Source organism: Mustela nivalis (genome assembly GCF_964662115.1).
Source record: "Mustela nivalis genome assembly, chromosome: X".
Taxonomy (NCBI): domain Eukaryota; kingdom Metazoa; phylum Chordata; class Mammalia; order Carnivora; family Mustelidae; genus Mustela; species Mustela nivalis.
Genome location: NC_139040.1, coordinates 87,493,866 through 87,515,918, shown reverse-complemented (window position 1 = coordinate 87,515,918; position 22,053 = coordinate 87,493,866). Strand labels below are relative to the sequence as shown.

Genomic DNA, 22,053 nt, shown 5'->3' with positions numbered 1-22,053 from the left:
TATATTGTCTTATTCCCCAACTTAAACACTTTCACCTCTGGACCTCACTCTTACATCATCTAGGACCTTTGGGGCCAATACCTAATCTCTTCTACCAACAGATTTCACATTGACTCACCGGTTGGGTTCAGTTTTGTCACCTGTTTCCTCTTCTCTTAAAATAGTGATAATGTAAGGTCCCTTGAGCAGTCATTACTATTATTTGAGCACACCTACTATGTGCAAGGTATAGTGCTAAGCCCTCTCTTTGCTTTTTCATTTAGTCTGGAAACAACCTGACAGGCAGCTATCCTTTTTATAGAAAAGGAAATCAAAGTGGAAAAGTTAAGCAGTGTTCCCAAGTTCACAAAGCCAGAATACAAATCTGGGTCTGTTGGACTCTAAAGAGTCTATCTGTATTAACCCAAACTGAAGGCAGATGCTCAACCAACTGAACCACCCAGGCACCCCTAAAAATATTTTTAAAATCCTCAGCTAACCTTGGGTATTTTTGACAGGTCTCTAACTCTTCCTCCAGGGCTGGTTGCATAAATATATGCTCAGTTCTTCTAAGTTATCGAGTGAACAAGTGATCGGACCTCATTTGGCAGTTTCCTAAGTCATTGCAGTGTAGTAAATGAGAGATGTGGGAGGGAAATTTCCAAATATACTTTTTCCCCTAAACATGCACCATAAACATTGTCAACATGAAAGGAAATCTCCTTAAGTTTGTGCAAAGGGCACATTTTGAATTCCTGTTTGTACCATAAACACAGTTCTACTCCTGAAATGATGAAACAAGCACTGGATATAACCTCATGAAAGACATTTAAAAAGAGCACCTACTAATCCTGATTAATAGATGGAAACTTAATGTAAATGTATGTGGATTATTTTTCCAACAGTGTATCTGAGAGTTGTATGGCCTGGGGTTTTTCCCATGAGCTTGGGAGTCAGACAGAACTAGGTTTGGGTCCAGGCTTCACCATTTCCTAGTTGTGTTAACCATGGCAAACTCTTTAATCTCTCTGATCCATAAATTTTCTCTGTAAGTTGAGATAGTAAGACTTAGCTTATAGGATTGTTTTTTGAATTAAAAATATCACAGGTAAAAGCCTAAATAACACAACAGGTACTTAGAAAAATCATAGTGAGTATTATAATTATAGCTCATTGATAAGAGTGGAGAACAGGTACAACTCAAAATTTGCTAGCGCTATATACATCAAGAGATAATCGATGGCTTGGTTAATTTGTTCAGCCAGCATAATCTATAGGACTAAATCTTTTAAATCTCCTAAAAATTACATTTGATAAATGAAGAACCAGTTTAAGCCAGGTGACTGCAGTGACTATGAAAGCATTTTAATAAGATACCATACTCATTTTATAACACAGCCTTTATTTTCTGTTTCAAAACAAAATTTTCACGAAACAAAACAAAATACTTACAATGGCTGGGTACAAATGAAATAAAAATCACAGTTTCAAAGAACCAAAATCAGTTGACTGCTTAAAGGCAGATCAGTTGGTTTACCAAAGGAAAAAAAAGGTTAATGTCAAGAAGGATTAAAATTAAATTTAACATTCTTTCTATATAATGCTACATTCCCCAATTAAGAAAGGAGAATTCGCATATACAACTAAATGTTAAGTGTAAAGAAGTGGCTGAAATTCTGCATACTTCATAGCAAATTATGCATGAAAGTTTATTAATTGCATAAACTTCCTGAGTGGCTCCCATGCTGCACTAGGTCTACATGCTTAATATTCATATTAAACAAGTTACAGCTTTAAGTGATTGAGCATGACAGACCTTGAACAACTGCACTTTCCGATCAGTCACTATTTCTGCTGAGGGTATGGTCTGGCCCACAAACCTCAATCTGAAATCTTAACTTATAGTGGAAAAGAAATGTAACTTAAAAAACAAAACAAAACAAACAAAAAAACAACGGGAAGGATGACAAAGCACGCATTTAGGAGTTTATTTTACACCGGCACATTTTTTTTTTTCTCAAGAGCCCAGTTTCTCTTTTCCCTTCTTGCTTGACTTTTAGCCTTTTTTTTTTTTTTAAATTAAGAGAAAACCTTCCAGAATGGGAACTGTTGGTTTGTACACTCTTCCAACTATCTCACTTGAAAATAACTTCAGTGTCACCTAAGCACTATGCCAGGCCCCTTCCTATGTTGGCTATCAAGAACCCTGACCAATGTTTGTGTTCATCCTTCACATAAAAAGACTGTTTCCATGGTGAACTGAAAGCATTTGGCTCTGTCAAAATTTCATACTAATTTCAAAGGACTTTACCAAGTTTGAGTGTCACAATTTTATAGCCTGTATTGGTTTAAAAAAACAAAACTGATTATCAGAAATTACATTTATCAAATCAATGGCCTTTTCTACACAACAACCCCCCACCGGTTCATCTTCAAAACCAAAGGGGGATAAAAAAAAGTCCCCAATATACTATAGAATGAAAAAATGAACAATCTATTCTAGAAAATGGCCTGCACCCCACCTCAAATCTCAAGTTTCTCTAAACCAAACAGAAGATTAAATAACTGAATCCCAAATATATTTCAGAAATGTATTTGTGCATGAAGCCTGAAATACAGTATTTGCTAACATTAAATATGCTGTAGTGTTATACACAGTAACCATGTGAAACAAAGAACATGTGGCTTATAAACATTAGCTGAGTGTTCTGGAAAAAGAAAAAGAATGCATCATTTCATCATTCAGTAAAGACAGCAAAGAAGAAAGTCAATGCCTCCAATAAACTTTAGAGATTGAATAAATAGTTACCACCAACTACAATTCAACTAAAAGCATACAGCCATTTTAAGGTAACAAAATACCACTGAAAATACCTAGCAGTATGCTAATATGCTGAATGACAGGCCACTGCTGTAGGATTGAGCAAATATGTCACTGTGATAGTTAAAGCAACTTCAACACATAGCCCTTTAGGCACACAGACAAGAAATGCACCTTTAGTAAAAGATGCAAAGTTGCAGGCACTGGACTGTCTAGATACTTTCTTACCATTTCTTTTAGGACTGACTCCTAAAACTAAATCCTACATTGCCACCAGCTGGATTTCTTTCTCTGCTCTCCTTCCCCAAATCCCAAAAGTTTATTCTGCAGAGGCACATGGCTCTCATCACTTAAACACAGATTGGTGGCAGAGTGGTGGTTCCTCTCATATCGAACTCATGCTTAGCACTGGGACTAGGAGGCAGGCCAGATTTATAACCTGAAAGAATACTGAGAATCAAGGCAAAAAAGCAAGTTTCACAGGCAGTGTTTACTTGTGCACCGCTAAACAGCACTGAAAACGAGGTAGATAAACAAAAGTAATTGGACTGGGTTAAATCTGGGGTTCTAAAATGATACATCCCTTCATATTGTACATAACACTCCACACTCCAAAAATCACAGCGGAAAAGTGCCTTTTAAACTTTCACAGATAATTTTGCTGTCAAACCATGAGAATTCATGCTTGATATAAAACTGGCAAGAAAAGGATGAAAAACAAAAGGGATATTTGTTATATTACAGCAAATTACCTTAAATAGAGATTCAAGACTGCTACAAATATACATAGAGTTATTTTCATTAGATTTACACCAATACTGGTTTCATAGTCTTATGGTGTTACACCCAACTTCACAAACATAGCAGCATGTACTTCATGATGAAATGCTCACATTGCCACATATGGAGATACAGTACTATTCATCAGACTTGTACTTTGAGAAGTAAACATAGAGGTTGGACATACAGACTATCCCCCCAAATAAACTTTACAAGTAGGATGGTTTAGTACAACCTCTTTCTCCTACAAAAAGGAAAATGAAAAGGACAGTTTTGGGTAGAAGGCCCTTGTTATATAGTAGGCTCTTTGTTAAGTAAGAAGGGAATTTCTGAGCTTCACCTCAAGAGTTAACTGCTTTTGGGAAGGAAAATTACCTCAGCAAGGATGAAAACAGCACTATTATATGAGTTAGCAAAATTATGAAATAATGTAAAACCCCTACTTAGAAAACTAGCCAATATTTACAGTCAAAGTGACTATAATCTGAATCAAACATTTAATGAGAAAAAAAATAAAAACCCACAGTGATGTGAATAACACTGTTTTCATTTCTGCACAAACTCACTTTTTTTCTGTATTTTTAAACTTATACATGTTACATATACATAATGTATACATAACATATGTTAATCCAACTACTGCGGTCAGCATGGAGACAGCAGTATGCTATTCACTATCTTCAAACTTCAGAAGACTACTTTTCTTTCCAGCAAAAAATCTGAAAAGATTCTAAATATTACAAGGCACTGCAAAAGTCTGCAGGCAAATGAATGATGAATCATACCTAAAACAGAGGTGGTGGCAAAATGTGGGACATTTGATGTAGAGCAGCCATTAATAAATGTAACTGTGCATGTCATCCATGGAGGTTTTTTTCATCCTGGGGTATACTGTTTAAAAGCATTACATGTAGAGAGGAAGGGATCTTAAAACCTGCAGGATTTTCACTTTATAGGTTGTAAGTCTTAATGTAATTACACAAAGCCAACTCTTATAATGAAACACGAGCAGTTTTAAAGAATTACGGATTTTAGGTGCATTGTTTTTGTACACATGGAAAACAATGCAATGCAAGTATTTGCATTACACTAATGTCCTAAAATCACTGCGACTTGCAAACCAATACTGTAGGAGAAATTTGAAGAATCTGTACAGAAGAGACTCACCCAAACCACAGTATGATTTATGAAAAGAAACTGTGGCTCTTATCAACAGCAATTCTGAAAATGCTGCCTTAGACACCCCAAAGGATAGTGACAAAATCTTTATGATGTTTAGTGTGATCCTCAGGGAAGCAATACCAGACACACTTTTTTGAAAAGGGGTACTGAATGTCACAAAGTAGACTATGCAAAAAAAAAAAAAAAAAAGTATACCTATTGAGTTTTCCTCATTACCTGGCAAGCTCATGGGGTAAAAATTTTAGAGGAACATGGAGGAAAATCTGTTCAAAGAAATGTTGGGTGGTAATATGGAATGGTTACCAGTAGATAGAATTCATTATCAGGTAATTGTATGGTAGAAATGACCCTGAAATTTTCAGAGTAAAAAGTATTTCAAACATGTGTATGTGATAGTTGATTAATACCATTTAAGAATTCTATTTGGGTTTCACAGACTGAGCATTAGGTAACTCTGTGACCAGCCTTTTAGGATTATTATAGTTAGCCTCCTTGAAAAGCAAAAAGTGTATATTTTGACATTGTCTCACCTCCTTCTAAAACTGGATAAAACCCAGTAAAGTGCAACTTGACAGTGATCTCTCTCAGATTCTAAAAAGAGGCTGCCAAAATCATGTAAGATCTAAATTCATCTAGGATGCTATATATACTAACAAGAAATTATAACAACTAAAAAAATGGCAATCCCCCCCTCAAAAAAAAAGCTAAGGGCAACTTAAATAGTGTCCTTTGAGGGTCTACTATTTCATTGCAGGACAGTGTGTACCCCACACCTTAGAACCCTGTAAAGCCAGTGTTTCATGTTTAAGTCTCAAAACCTACAACCTACTGTGTCAAGTACATTTTACTTCAGAACAATGGATCAATAGAGGTGTAACTTGAATCCTCTTTGTTCGGAATACCAAGATTCCCCCAAAATGAGATTCATATCAGCTGCAATATATCCCTTACAAAAGAATGCAAGCCAAACCAGTGCCTCTCAGATGCTCAAAAACAATGTAGTGTGCACATGAGAAACAAGGAGATAGCTGCTTTGAATTACTATTGAAATCCTAAAGCAGCTACAGTATCTGCAGAATCAAGGAACTGTTACAGTTCTGTTTTTTCCTTTCTCTCCGCCTCACCTAAAACAAGGCTTCACTCCTCCTGCTGTGACGACGGGAAGAAAATCACATTAAAAAGGGCTCATGGTCTATATTGGTTGACAAAGTTATTCTAATTTCATATACCAAAACGTTTCCTGCAGCAAGTTACCCTGCCTTCTGGGAAAGGTAAACCTAAGATAAACATGTGAAGAATCCCATAAAACTCCAGCTGTTCGAGGGTCTCACTTCATCCACATTTAGGGAATATCAATTTAAATAGTTTTTATACATTTTAAAGTATCATCCAGCTGCAGATAGCAGCAGTAAAAAATGGGGGCTTTTCAGCAATTCATGGAAAGTGTCCTGGAAATGGTAATGCTCAAGCTGAGCTTATTAAAGCATTCTGAACGGTATTTTTAAAAAATCAAGTATCAAAGAGGATAGGATCTGAAGTGAAAAAACATTTCTGTGTGCAGTGCTCTATGTACAAACTGCACAGTTCTACAGAATGATTAGCTATATAAAATACCATAATGGAACAACAACAACAAAAATTCAGGGAAAAGTAAACTTAAATGAGGGAAAATATGGCAGAACCAAGAAGAAGAACGTTTAGTATCTTAGGTGTCCTGAAAATAATTCTGAAAAAAAAAATCTCCCTTTTCTTCATCTCTACTCTGATTCATTTGGGACCAGGAGGGATTGCAGATGGATTCTGCACTGATGAAGCTGGAAATGCCTGTAAATTCATTCCCGGCTGGAATGGTCCCCCAGATTGAGTAGGAATTACTACAGACTGTTGCGGTGTTCCTGAAATTCCTACCCACTGTACTGGGTACCCTGGCCCCCCCACAGCATTATATTGACAAACATGGGGCATTCCATATGATGATAATGGCCCAGGAAATGAAGGGAGTGGGAGTCCTTGTGGCAAGGAGGTTGGGACAGCTCCACGGATTTGGGACAGAGAAGAAATCCATGTTGGTGTGTAGCCCATAGTAGATGGAGTATTCTAACAAAAACAAAAATAAAAACAAAAGATCAGTTCATTTGGTCGATGCTTTTACCCATCTATATTCCTTCCTATTCCTTTTGGCTTACTATTTCTATTATTACTATAAGAGGCTACCACTTTTGGAGCACCTTTCTGTGTACCAAGCATTGTTGCATACCTTATTTATTTCATCTTCATTACTGCCCCATAAGGGAGGCATTTTTGGATAAAGAAACTGAAGCTCAAAACTGATGACACCCAATATCACTAAGCAACTTGACAGTGAGGTGAGGATTTGAATAGAGTTCCAGCTAACTCCAAGGACCCTGCTAAATCTCTGTTCACAGTTTAATACTGTCCATTTCTTTATGGTAGCAGTACTCTTCTTTTTTTTTTTTTTAAGATTTTATTTATTTATTTATTTATTTGACAGAGAGAAATCACAAGTAGATGGAGAGGCAGACAGAGAGAGATAGAGGGAAGCAGGCTCCCCGCTGAGCAGAGAGCCTGATGCGGGACTCGATCCCAGCACCCTGAGATCATGACCTGAGCCGAAGGCATCGGCTTAAACCAGTCAGCCACCCAGGCGCCCCTACTCTTCTATTTTTATTTCCTTCTGCTAGCCCCATGAATTTTTCTCATTCAGCACCACAGACCAGCTTAATAGGTAATTCTTTGGACACAGACGAGCATGATATAGTGTGGCACAGGGGAAGAGTCTAGTATATACAGTAGGTGCTCAACAAATGTCACTGCCCTACCCACTTCTCATTGCCTTAAAGTCTAAAATTCCCATTGCATTTTTGGAAGTTTAAACTCAAGACAATTATGTTTTTGGCAGTACTGTGAAAATATATTCCTGCCTGACTCTCCTTATCATGTCCTATTGTGATTACACACATCTAATAAGATTACTGAAATTTTAGGCACACAGTAATAGTAAGTCAAACGGAAGTAAATAATTCTCACTTAAAGTAGAGTTTGGTATCAGTCCCAAATGCTTAGTTCTTTTAAGCTGACTAGTCAAGCTAAAAGCCTTTCAAATAAACGTTGAAAGTAAAAGCTTTTGCTTGACTCAATAATGAATGACTATATCTCATGTGGTGAAAAAACACATTTATTTCAAGTTCAGTTATCTCTTCCTCATATCAGTGTTTTAGTTCCATTAAAGTAAAATTTAATACCTCTGATTCAAAAGGGCACATATAGTATGACTGCATTTTTATGAAGTCATTTCCATGTATACATATACAGACATAGAAAGATATATGAAATGGTGTTTATAGTTAGTGACAATTATTTAGAGGTAGTGGGATTTGAAGGTGGTATTTTAAGATTTGTACTTTTCTGCACTTATTAAATTCTACAATGAACATTATTTTACAAACAATAATGTGATTTTTATTTTTAAAAAAGACAATTGGAGATGGTTTCTTATACTTAACCTTCTGCATATTTCAAAGGAATTTGAGATTCAAATGACCTCTAGTCTTTCCTCTACCAAAACACACTGCCTACTCATGTTCCACATCTTGTGAATGGTACACTGGAATGATAGCCAGTAATGGCAGCCAGAAACCTAGTCTTGACCACTTCCCTCTTGATGTACATCCATTCCATCACTAAATCTTGTCCCTTTTTTCTCCTTAAAGTAGGCTCCATGCCCAGTGTGGAACCCAATACGGGTCTTGAACTCACGACTCTGAGATCAACACCTGAGCTGAGATCAAGAGCTGGACACTTAACGGACTGAGCTACCCAGGCACCTCCATTTTATCCCTTAAACATTTTTTGGAATCTGTTCACTTTTATCTCAGCTTCTCTTTATATAGACTACTGTGACTAACTCTCAATTCATCTATCAACTTCTACCCTCCCCCTCCCCCATAATCCTTTCTTCTTGCTTCAAGACAGAGTAATATTTTCGAAAAGCAAATTTGATGTTAACCCTAGGGCTTCAACGGCTAACAACTTTTTTTCCCTCCTGCTACCCATCTTTCTTAAAATAAAGACAAAGTTCCTTATCATCACCACTTTTAAGACCCTCCCAGCCTCCTTAGACTGACCGCATACCAACTCCTGTCTGCTCTCTTCACTTCAGCCAAACTAGCTTACTTTCAGTCCCCTCCTGATCCCTTTACCCATACATGACTTTTGCATAAGCTGTTCTTTCTGCTTGGAATCACATTCCCTCTCTTTTTCACCTACTTAACACCTACTCATTCCTCAGATCTCTATTCAATCAGCACTTTTTCGGTGAAATTTGACTTCCCTTCACTAGATCAAATCTCTTACCTATGATATCTTAGTTTTTCCTTTGTAGTCCATATTATAGCTATAATTTTATATTTATATGTTTGTTCATGTTGAACTGTCCCACCAGAGTGTAGTTCCAAGAGATAGGGCACATACTTGTTTTTGTTCATCAAACCTAGTGTCTAGGACGGGGCTTGGCACATAGTAAAGGGCCTAATATAATTGTGACAAATTTTCTTATTTTTCAATTTTTCTAAGCTCAGTAACAAGCAAGAACATTAGGTTATGAGATGAGTTTTCCACAAAAAGATGTAATCAAGTTAACTCAAAATACAAAAGTAGTTACTACCTTGTGCTAGTTACTCTATAGGTGTTACCTCATTTAATCCTCACAGCAATCTTCTAAGGTAGGTATTAACTGTTTAAAGACCTCAATTACTTTTGTTCATACTCCATTTTCTACTCATTTTCCCTCCAAAATCCCCCATTATGCTGCAAAAAACCATCCCCCTACTAGTCAACAAAAGTTTCCATTCACAGAGTACTCAGAGGCTCTCTCACTGGCAACACCAATGCATTTATGCCTTGAAATTTGCCTCTAAAGACTTCCAGTATTTACAATGGTAATATTATCTGTGTATAAATCAGTGCCAGGAGTAAGATAAATACTGAGTCCCCAAGAAATATACTGCTTACTATTTTGGGAAATCTAGGCTTTTGAAATTTTTATTCAACATTAACACTAACTGTATTTTCAGCCTCTTTACCAAACACATGCAATGACTACAAATATACACATACATGTACACAAATATGACAGAAAAACAGACACACAAATATATCTCTTTCAATTATGAGGGTTCAGATTCTAAGCCCTGATTCACATTTTAGTAGATTTACTCATCATGAAAAAGTGATACTTTAAAAAACTCAAACACAGAGAAGTACAAAGTAAAATAAGGCCCAAATTCCACCATCCCACATATTGTTAATAGCTCTTCCTATTTCTATGTGTATATACATATATCTAATGTCCATAATTTTAAACAAATACTGTATATACTATTCTCTAAGCCTACCTTCTTCCCATTCCAGATGCACTGAGGACATCTTTCCATATCTCAAATGCATGTACATCTGACTAAAGCCATATGCAATTAACTAGGCATCTCATCCCATGAATTTAAGATGCCTTTCATTATATTCTAGCTTAAAGAGCTTTAAAATTATTTTGAAAAATGAACAACTAAGATCACTCAGTAGTTCTAAGAATACTGACATACAACATATGATAGCTTTTCCTCAAAACCAAACTCTTCTTGCACCACAGGACTGAATTAACCATCACTCTAGATGCTTTCTTTTTGATACTTGATGGTTACATTTTTGGGTATAAAAGTCTAAAACAAGGGACAGTAACCTACAGCCTGCCACCTGTTTTTGAAAGTCAAATTTTCATGGAATAAAGCCACATGCATTCACTTATGTTTTGTCTATGGCTGCTTTTGCCCTCCAACAGAGTTGACTAGTTGCAACCACATGACTTGCAAGTATTTAATAACTGGCCCCTTCTCAGGAAAAGGTTGCTGACCCCTGGTCTAAAAGATAATCTGCTCAAGGATATACTGAATCTAGATAAGGATAAAAGTCTCTATGTTGTTAAATCACACCATTCTCTCATAGTGACTAAGTGAATCAATTTTTACGGTTTTATTCTTTTCTTTTCTTTTTTTTTTTTTTTAAGTAAGGTCCATGCCCAGTGTGGAGCCTAACATGGGGCCTGAACTCACAACTGCAAGATCAGATCAGGACCTGAGCTGAAATCAAGAGTCAGACCCTTAACTGACTGGGCCACCACGGAGCCCCTGGTTTTAGTTCTCATAAATAAAGAGGAACATGTAAAAACAACTTACCTCGTATACTTTGTTCCAGTTGTCTGACTCTAGTTTGTGTTGACTCTGTTTGAGTTGGTTTAAACTTGGCTTAATAAGAGAATTTCCTACTGTTTCCTTTGTCCAGTCATCCACCAGTTTATGTAAGTCGTCTGTGAACATCCCTTTTTTACTAGCTGGAGATTGCTGGCTTGATGCTACATTACTTTCCACACACAATGGATCTAGAAGAAAAAACAGTAAAACCATAAAAATGGAATTAGAAGTGATAAATACTGTTCTTTGGCCAACAGTGCAGTTGACAGAACCCCACATATGGGGTACAGATAGGGTAACCAGATATTTGAGTTTATCTGAGACAGTCCTGGTTTAAAAGCTGTTGCCCTGGAGTAATTATTAACAGTATGCCTTTAACTCTCAAAAGTTTTCTCTTGTTGGATGGCAAATTATATGGTCACCTTGGTATAAGTCAAATAAGGTATAAGTTATAAGTCAAATATAATATTTCTAAATATTCTTTCTAAAAACATTAGTGCCAATTATAATCTTTACATTGGTTTCTTCAGATACTCAGAAGTTTTAAAAAACAATCATAGAATGTTAAAATTTAAAAGAATCTTAGAAGTCTAATCCAAACCACTTGTTTTATAATGGACAAATGAGCCACAGAAAAAGAAAGGCATGCCTGAGTTCTTGCAATTCTTGCAATTAGTCATCAGCTGACTCAGACTTGGAATGCTCAAGTGTAGACGAGGATGCTCTCTCTTTTCAGTATACCATACTGACTTTAAACAAGTATCAGAAAACTAGAATCTCATTTAACTTTTTAACCAATATTTTTGTTTGTTAATGATAAACAAATGGCAGAAACAAGAATACAGATGGTATATGAACCTCATGAGTTGTAGAGCATAAGATGTCCAAATAAATGAAACAAATCAATTACAGAAGTTGTCCAAATAAATGAAGCAAATCAATTATAGAAGTCTCTGTTAGCAAAAAATTCCCTAATCTGAACATCACACTAAATCTTTCAATTATTCAGTACTATTACACATTTGCTAAATCATTCTCATAGAAAAAATTCATAAAGTTCCAATTCCTCTGATTTATAAGCCAAAACTTACGGAGTGGATTTAAAATAAATTTTAGGGGGTGCCTGGGTGGCTCAGTGGATTAAGCCGCTGCCTTCGGCTCAGGTCATGATCCCAGGGTCCTGGGATCGAGTCCCGCATCGGGCTCTCTGCTCAGCAGGGAGCCTGCTTCCCCCCTCTCTCTCTGCCTGCCTCTCTGCCTGCTTGTGATCTCTCTCTGTCAAGTAAATAAATAAAATCTTTAAAAAATAAAATAAAATAAATTTTAGGAAATGCAGTTGTGAAATATAAGCACAATAACATTTTTAGGAACTTTATTAAACAAGCACATGAACATTTCTTGTACATTTGTTATGGTACTTTTTTAATTGTGAAAAATACGGAAATTGCTGAAGATGATGCAAGAAGCCTCCATATTAACATTTTCAAAGTAATTTTCTTTATCATTTTTGAAACTTCTAACAGGCTCAACAAGTATTCTACTTTTTGCATGAGAAGAATGGGATCCAGAAGCTGAGGTTATATGCTGGGGTTAGAACCCAGGTATCCTGACAGATCAGTGTGCTTTCCATTGTACCATACCAACCCACAGAATACACTGGGAAATGAATGGGGAACTTGCTTCAAATGGAGGAACATGATGTTATGAATGAGTACTTATACAAAGTCTGTGATTCTCAATGAACTCTGTATTACTGAAAGCTTAGACTCAAGGGGATTAAATATTAAATAAAAACATTAATGAAAATTGTTTAAGAAGAGTTTAATGAATTAATTGGACCATCTTCACATATACAAAAGAGTTTTTTTTTAAGATTTTATTTATCTATTTGACAGAGAGAGAAATCACAAGTAGGCAGAGAGGCAGGCAGAGAGAGAGGGAAACAGACTCCCTGAGTGAGCAGAGAGCCCGATGTGGGGCTCAATCCCAGGACCCTGAGATCATGACCTGAGCCGAAGACAGAGGCCTAACCCACTGAGCCACCCAGGCGCCCCCAGATATACAAAAGAGTTTTATAAAAATCATGCATAACAAATAGCATGGAAGACAAGGGGAGATGGAGAGGAGAAGGGAGTTGAGGGAAATTGGAAGGGGAGGTGAACCATGAAAGACTATGGACTCTGAAAAAAAATCTGAGGGTTTTGAAGGGGCAGGGGGTGGGAGGTTGGGGGAACCAGGTGGTGGGTATTGGAGAGGGCACAGATTGCATGGAGCACTGCGTGTGGTGCAAAAATAATGAATACTGTTAGGCTGAAAAAATAAAAAATTTTTTAAAAATTCATGTATACTACCTTTTGGGCAACCATGAGATACCAAAATGACATACAAATTTTGATGGAATTCCCTCCTTTTCTAACACTTAAAACCCAAAGAAAACAAGTCAGCCTAAAATAAAGACATTTTTTTCCTGTTATCCCTCTGCACATTCATCTAATTCTCTGTCTATTCCAGTAATGGAACAAATAGCAGAACAAAATGGGTAAGACTCTGGAGCTGAAGCTTTTTAATAGTGTCTTCTTACCCTGGAAAAATGTCAGCAGGTAGGAGTAAAATAGAGACAACGGCCAGAACCATATACACATTAGTACCAACGTTTTGGTCTACCCAGCTTCTCCTAAGGAGTATTTGTGTGCTCATTCCCCTTACTTTCTAAAAAAACAAATGTGTTGCATAGAGCTAAGTCTGAATGTCATTCATTTAAGAACATTTCTGGAAAAAAAAAAAAAAGAACATTTCTGCACTAAGGGAAAGTGATGGAACAAGTGATTTCAAACCCTCAAGTGATGGTAATGATGGCTGGTGCACTAGTGGCACAACAGTCAGCAAGTGCTAAGAAATGATTAACAAACCAAACAGGTATTGAAATGAAACAGAACTTAGAGCAAGACTCCTAAGTAGGCAACAGAAAGATATGCACACACATACCTTACAGAAGTTATCAAGAACAATGTGCTATATGAGAAGAAAAAAATGTTATTTGAACGTTATCTGGTGCCTATACTTTACACACAGAAAGGACAATTACTTATTGATTTCATTTAAGAGTTATTCATATACTATAAAAGACCACTTAAAGTTCATGAACTAGAAAATACCTACATGAAAAGAAGTACTATACAAATGTTTTTAACAGTTCTAAAAAAATGTCAACATTACTTATAACATTACTTAAAACTTCAAAGATGCTCTTTAATATTCATTTCTTACTAATGAAATGAATAAAACCAGAGTATGGTCCTTGTTGCTCTTTTTTGTTTTTTTCCCCAAGGTGATGCCCACATTCAGATCATTTTAGTGACCACTCAATTGCAAATTTTCCCATCTCTTATCTCAAACTTTTACCCCTCTTCAATCCAATTTCAGAACCCAAATGTGTTTTTCCACTAGGACATCAATAAATTGTTCAATTCAGTACAATTCAGTTAGAATGAAACCTAACATGGTCTTGGCATAACAGTTCACCTAAATGTCATATTTCTATGATAACTTTCATATTTTCTCCAAACTACTCAGACTCCAAACATTTGGATCTCACCAAAAACATAGAAATATCCAGTCATCACCACATCATGGCAATTCATCCTACACAATATCTTTCACCTATTTTCACTTTCACAATTCTCTAAGCTCTTAATCATCTCATACATGGAATGCTATGATTACAATGTTCTAAATGAACTGCCTCCCTAGCTCTAGTAAATACATTCTTCACACTGCCACCAGATTAGTATCAGTTAAATGCTGTTTTCAGCATTTCACTCTTCTCTTCAAAACGCCCCCTCCACTTCAGGAGTTTCTTAGTACTAACAACAGTGGGTTTTTAACTTGTTTAGGTGGCAAAGTGATTGGTAGTAGTCATGATTATCTCTGCAGAACAGATATTTATTATCCCTAAACGAACATACTATCTCAGTTATTAAGCTTAAATATATAATTATGTGTTAGATCAGATACATTATCTTACACCAAACTGTAGCAAAGACAAGCTATGGCAGTTGCCACAAGTTTTTTTGAAGTACGTAAGAAAAACCTTCTAATTCTAACATAAACACTCCATTTCACCCAACTGTTATGTTCTCTTTCTTGGAGATAAATCTTGCATTTTAACAATTGCATGCTTATACCATGCAATTCTATCTGTAGAAAATACTCTTCCCACAGCACTTCACCAATTATAATCCTGTCCATTAATCCTTCAAGATCAACTCAAATACTACATCCTGTATGTAGCAGTCTCAGACCATTATCACCCTCTATAAGCTTTCACTGCCTTCTCTCAACCCACTGCAGACATAATTTCTGGTATTGGGAGGCAATGCACAGTAACAGTAAAGAACCAAGTCTTTGGGATTAAACAGATTTGGATTCCCTCGCTTATGAACTGAGGTCCTAGGAAAGTTGTTTAACCTCACCAACTTTAGTCTTCTTACCCATAAGAGACAGACACAGTAATGTCTACCTACCTTAGAGTTATTTTGAGGATTGTAATTATGTAATGCAATTATGTTTCAGGGTCCTGAAGACCACTCACAGATTGAATGATTCAATCAAAGTTGTAAGGACTCAACATATAGCTGTATTCACAGTTAAGTTTATTATAGCAAAAAAGATGCATGATAGGATCAGCAAGGGAAAAAGAAACAGGAATCTAGAGAAATTTATGCACAGGATTCCTTATACTCTCTTCCTATTATGAGGGGCACACTTGAGCATACTTCTTTCTCTCAGCCATGAAAAATGCAGTACACCAAAGACATGAAAAGTGAACTAAGACAACTACCAAAGACTGAGACTGACCACTGGGAGACCCACATGTGGGAAAGATCCAAAGAGTACCACAGAGGCAATGCAACTGAGCTGGAACAACGGACCAAAGAAGACAGGCTAGAAACCACAAGGTAAAAATAACTGGGTCAGTCGTGCCTGGGTGGCTCAGTTGGTTTGGCAGCCAACATTTGGTTTTGACTCAGGTCATGATCTCATGGGTTGTGGGATTGAGCCCGCAAAGGGCTCCACACTCAGTAGGGAGTCTGAGATTATCTCCCTCTGCTCCTCTCTCCACTCACGTGCACATGTGCGCACGCACACTCTCTTTCAACTAAATGGATACATCTTAAAAAAAAAAAACTGGGTCAATTACTTCCTACCTAAAAAAATTAACATTATAGAAAGAATTATTTTTTTAAGATTTTATTTATTTATTTGAGGAAGAGCGAAAGACTGAGAGAGAGAGAGAGAGACAGCACACGCATCAATGGGGCGGGGAGAGAGAGGGAGAAGCCAGCTAGTTTATTCTCTAGTAAAAGGAATTAGGATTCCTTTTGGAAATGGTGGCTCCTAAGACTGGGCCAGGAAATATACAAAATTAGCCTAGAGCATCTTCTGGTGCTAGTAAGTAAAGAAGAGTTCAAAAACAAAACCATACAAAATAGCTGACTGGTACTCCTCAAAAATTTCAGGGTCATCAAAAACAAGGAAGTTCTGAGAAACTGTTAGAGCCAAGAAAAGCTTAAGGAGACATGAACACTTAATAATGTGGTATCCTAGAAGGGATCCTGGGACAGAAAATAAAAGATAAGTAAATACTAAGGAAATCAGAGTAAAATATGAACTTTGGTTAATGTATCAAGATTGGGTTATTAGTTGTGACAAATATACCATACTAATGTAGGATGTTAATAATTGGGAAAACTGGGGCTCCAGGGTGGCTCAGTGGGTTAAAGCCTCTGCCTTCAGCTCAGGTCATGATCCCAGGCTCCTGGGATCAAGCCCTGCATCGGGCTCTCGGCTTAGCAGGGAGCCTGGTCCTCATCTCTGCCTGCCTCTCTGCTTACTTGTGATCTCTGTCTGTCAAATAAATAAAATAAAATCGTAAAAAAAAAGAGTACCATCCCAAGGGGCGCCTGGTGGCTCAGTCAGTTAAGCATCTGCCTTGTCTGCTTTGGCTCAGGTCAGTATCCCTAGGGATGAGTTCTGCATCAGGCCCTCTGCTCAGCAGGGCATCTGCTTCTCCCTCTCACTCTTTGTGAGCACTCTCTCACTCAAATAAAAAAAATCTTTTAAAAAGCACCATCCCCTGAGTCAATATTGTGTCTAAACTTAAAACCTTAAAAAAAAAAATACCTCCATTCTTAGAGTGTGGTGGATATTTGGTTTCACTTGGAGCTCAGGTCATCCCAGGCAGGCTGGGTATAAGGAGTGGGGGAGGGTTAGGAACTACCTCTAGGGCATTACTGAAACAATAGGAAAGTGCTGCCAACAACTTGGATGCATAAAGCTGTGATTTAGTTGGGGCACACAAGAGCCTGGCCTAGAATTAAAAAGGAATTCTAGGACAATTAGATGACCAGAGGAAACTTTCAAAATCTTTGACATATTCCTGGGAATATAAATGTCTGGCATGCCAGGAAAGACCTGAGAAAGGAGAAAGTACCAATCATTCCATTCTGGCTGAAGTTCCTGAGAAAGCAGGAAATAAATTCAAAGGTTGTCTTATAAAGTGAAGCTTGAAAGTGTGCCTTCCCTCAGAGATCCCCTTGGCAAAAACACACAGATGAAGCACTTAATTAAATCTGAAAAATCATTGGCTCACCACTAAATATACTGGCCCAGGTGTGAACATCAGCATGCCAGACTTAAAAATAAAAACATTTTTAGAGTTGCAAAGAACTGAATGGTCATACACTGTAGGGAATACAGAGTTATTCTGGAAAATCAGTAAACAAACAGCAGTAAGAAAATACCATAATAATGATAAACAAACAAAATACAACAACAGACCTTGGTGGGGAAGAAGGTGGGAGAATCTGATACCAGAGCTGTTACAATGTATTATTTATAATGTCCAATTTTTATCACAAAATAAGGTACATGCAAAAAATAGAAAAGAATTCTGCCTATACAGAAAAAAGTCAACAAAAACATCCCAAAAGGGGTCTAGATTTTGGTATTAGTAGACAAAACCTGTAGTCAAATTTAAAGAAACTATGCCTAAAATTTTAAAGATTTTTTTTAAAAAAAATTCTGGAGTTTAAAAGTACAATAACTGAAATAAAAAAATTCACTACCGTGGATCAACAACAGATATTGATGAAAGACAGCTGGAAGGCAAGCAGGTAGGGACAAGGGGCCCTCTGCCCTAAGAGGAAACCACCCTTAAAATGATTTTACACCACCCTGGAAGGAGCCTGCCACCCTCTCCCATGTGACAAAAACCTGATTGGATGACAGATGCAGGGAGGATTAATCAGATTAAAACAGCCCACCAACCAGCCCATAAAACACCCTTGACTTAGAAACTCTGGTGGCAACCCTCTCAGGTCCCCTCCCTCCTCAGGAGCTCTGTACTATCACTTTGCTTTAACTCAACACCCCTTGCTTTGCTGTCCACCACTCTGTCTTCTCTACCTCTTCATTCCTCAAAGTGGTGTGACCAAGAACTGTGTTCACCTACAGAAAGTCCTTTAACAATAGGACAGGTGATGGCCTCTGGCCCATCTCTTGGCAGGAAAAAGATGAGCAGGGTCAGTCCATTTTCTGTCTCTGCAATCTGACAAAAGCCAGTTAAGCAGGGATTAGAAAGTGAAAGAATGCTTTCCATCATAACAAACCAAAGCCATCTGCAAGTCAAAGTCCTAGGGAAACAAAAACTACATAAAAAGAGCCAGTCACTTAAGAACAAAAGATAACTCCCTTGGTTAAGTGTCTGCCTTCAACTCAGGTCAAGATCAGGTCAAGGTGCTCTGCTAGGCAAGGAGTCGGCTTTTCCCTTTACTCCTCAACCCTGCTTGTTCTCTCTCTTTCTCTGTCTCTCTCTCATGCTCTTTCTCTCTCAAATAAATAACTAAATCTTTTTTTTAAAGTATAGCAATTAATGGCAGAGTATTAGATTGAAAATCCACATGCTTCTGCTGTTAAACTCCGAAAGTTGCCCTCAATCTAAGATTACCCTTCAGTTCTATCTTTAGGAGGATCACAAAGTAGAGTTCCCATTCTTGAGATCGGTATTACTTTTCTATTGTTGCTATAACTGATTACCATAGATTAGTGGCTAACATCCATACCAATGCAACACAAATTTATTATAGCATTGTAGGTGAGAAGTCCAACATGGGTCTCACCAGACTACAATCAAGGTGTTGGCAGGGCTTCATTCCTTCTGGAGGCTCTAGAGAAGATCCGCTCCCCAGCCTTTTCCAGCTTCTACAGTCAGCCTGAATTCCTTGATTTGTGCCCTCTTCCTCCATCTTCAAAGCCAGCAATGTTGCATCCATCTGACACTGCTCCCCTCCCTTACATCTTTTCTCTGACCCTCTCTCCTGTTTCCCTTTTCCACTTTAAAGGACCCTTGTGATTACATTGGACCCACCTAATCCAGGATAATCTTCCTATTTTAAAATCAGTTAATTAGCACCTTAATTCCATCTACAACCCCCATTCCCCTTTGCCATATAACCAAAGATAGTCTCAGTTTCCAAAAGTTTGCACAAAGACATGTTTGGGGGCCATTATTCTGTCTACCACAAATTCTGTTGCCATCTTACGTATATCCTCATAGTTCACCATCAACCCTCACTTAAATATGTACATGTAACCAGGAAGTCTGACCTGATTAACAACTTCTTTATTAAGAAGAGACTGATACTCTATTTTCAAATCAAAAGAAGTATTTCTCTAATAGTCTCATAAATAAGAAACAATTATCTCTTACAACACATAGAACATGACAGTATTTTTAAGATTATCTTTGTTAGCTACAAACTCAACAAACTCTAGCTCCCAATGATTGCTAACATTTTAAAAACTGTTTGCATAATGTACTGCTAACAGTAATATACAAATATATTCAGAATTAATTAAAAATTATGTGAACACAGGAGTGCCTGGGTGGCTGAGTGGGTTGAGCTGCTGCCTTCAGCTCAGGTAATGATCTCAGGGTCCTGGGATCAAGTCCCACATCCGGCTCTCTGCTCAGCAGGGAGCCTGCTTCCCTTCCTCTCTCTCTGCCTACTTGCGATCTCTCTCTGTCAAATAAATAAATAAAATCTTTAAAAAAATTATTTGAACAGACTTAGTTATTTGGCTGCATTCTTTTATATTTGCTAAAGAAAAAAAAATCTCTCTTCCATGGAACTGGCTATGAAAGTAGAAAATATCCCAGCTCTGAGTTAGAGATGTTAGAGATGGGATAATGAACATTAAAGAGACCAAAGAATTAAATAATTAGCTTAATGACTGAGATGCAGCCAATTTACACTATGCTTTGAAACCTGTAGTATGTATTAATAATTATCAGTGGCAACAATAACAATGTATTTCTGTACTTTTTAAAATTTCCTAAAAATATTTTTGGAATCAGGAAATAACTATTAAAAATTAAAAACCTGATGGGGTGCCTGGGTGGCTCAGTGGGTTAAAGCCTTTGCCTTCGGCTCAGGTCATGATCCCAGGATCCTGAGATTGAGCCCCGCATCAGGCTCTCTGCTCAGCAGGGTGCCTGCTTCCCTCTCTCTCTACCTGCCTCTCTACCTACTTGTGATCTCTGTCTGTCAAATAAATAAATAAAATTAAATTAAAAAATTAAAAACCTGAAATATATAAAAAAAAAACCCTATTTGCAGGATTGAAGTTGGGTTTCCAGGTGTTTGTTTTCCAAATGAAAACATAGAACACACTCATCTTCTCTACAAAATCTATCATTTTGCCTCACCATAATTTCACAAAAGAATTTCTATCAAAAAAGGTAGAAAAGAATCTTAGAATAATGTGTACTTCTTTAAAGCATCTTAGTGTAATAAGAAATAAATTATAAAAAGTAAGAAATAATTATATCATCATTATATTTCTTTTTTTTTTTTTTTTTAAGATTTTATTTATTTATTTGACAGACAGAGATCACAAGTAGGCAGAGAGGCAGGCAGAGAGAGAGAGGAGGAAGCAGGCTCTCACTAAGCAGAGAGCCCGATGCGGGGCTCGATCCCAGGACCCTGAGATCATGACCTGCGCTGAAGGCAGAGGCTTAACCCTCTGAGCCACCCAGGCACCCCAACATCATCATTATATTTCTTACTTTGCTGATATTTGACCAGATTTTTAAAATCACTTTTAAGACCGATTTACCTGCAGCAGCTGTGCCACTATCCACCTGTGTCAAGGACTGTGGTCGGCTACGAAGTTTGCTTTTGAAAGATCTTGGTCTCCGTGGTGATGAAGGTGGCCCAGGAACCTCTGATGATTGGATTTTGCTATCTTTAATTGCCCGAAGACGTTCATAGAGCTCCTGCAGCTCCTTATTCTGCTGAGTTTGAAGATTTACCACCTCCTGAATGTGTCTAAATGAAAATAATGCAGAAAGCATTTTAATAGCACTGGCACCATACAGAGGACTCCAGAAACATCTACATCAATACAAGACAAGTTTAACAAGGAATTTTGATTATCAATGTGAAAATACAGAATCTTCACAATTTTAGGATGAGATATGCCTTCCTAAGCTCAACATTAAACTAACCAGAGATTAAGAAAAAAGTGAACAAAGTGACAAAAACAAATTTCTAAAACTTCAATATAGGGTGCCTAATGGCTCAGTCCATTAAGCATCTGCCTTCGGCTCAGGTCAGGATCCCAAGGTCCTGGGATGGAGCTCTGCATCTGGCTCCCCGCTCAGCAGGAAGCCTGCTTCTTCCTCTGCCTCTGCCTCTGTCTGTCTGTCTGTCATGAATAAATAAATTTTAAAAAATCTTTAAAACTTCAATATAGTGAAAGACAATGAAATACAATTTAAAGTCACAGAGTATTGCTAATATTAACCTCTCTCCTTATTTATGTTGCAAGTATAAATAACAAAATGTTTGCAACATATACTAAAAGGTTAATATACAGGATATACAAATAATTTCTAAAAAAAATCAATATGAAAAGGACGTCTGGGTGGCTCAATCAATTAAGCGGCTGCCTTCAGCTCAAGTC

At 37.3% G+C, this 22,053-nt stretch overlaps 1 protein-coding gene across 8 annotated transcripts in view; it reads right to left on the bottom strand.

Annotated features, from left to right (window-relative positions):
- Positions 1 to 1,361: 1,361 nt before the first annotated feature.
- WNK3 (WNK lysine deficient protein kinase 3) overlaps positions 1,362 to 22,053 on the bottom strand; it is a 158,045-nt gene continuing 137,353 nt past the window's right edge. For all 8 annotated transcript variants that reach the window (XM_082717470.1, XM_082717475.1, XM_082717473.1 and 5 more), the window contains 3 exons: positions 21,205 to 21,416; positions 11,011 to 11,213; positions 1,362 to 6,859 (listed from right to left, as the gene is read on the bottom strand). In XM_082717470.1, the coding sequence (XP_082573596.1) occupies positions 6,530 to 6,859; positions 11,011 to 11,213; positions 21,205 to 21,416 (745 nt within the window). In that variant the 3' untranslated portion in view covers positions 1,362 to 6,529. The remainder of the gene's footprint in view (positions 6,860 to 11,010; positions 11,214 to 21,204; positions 21,417 to 22,053) is intronic.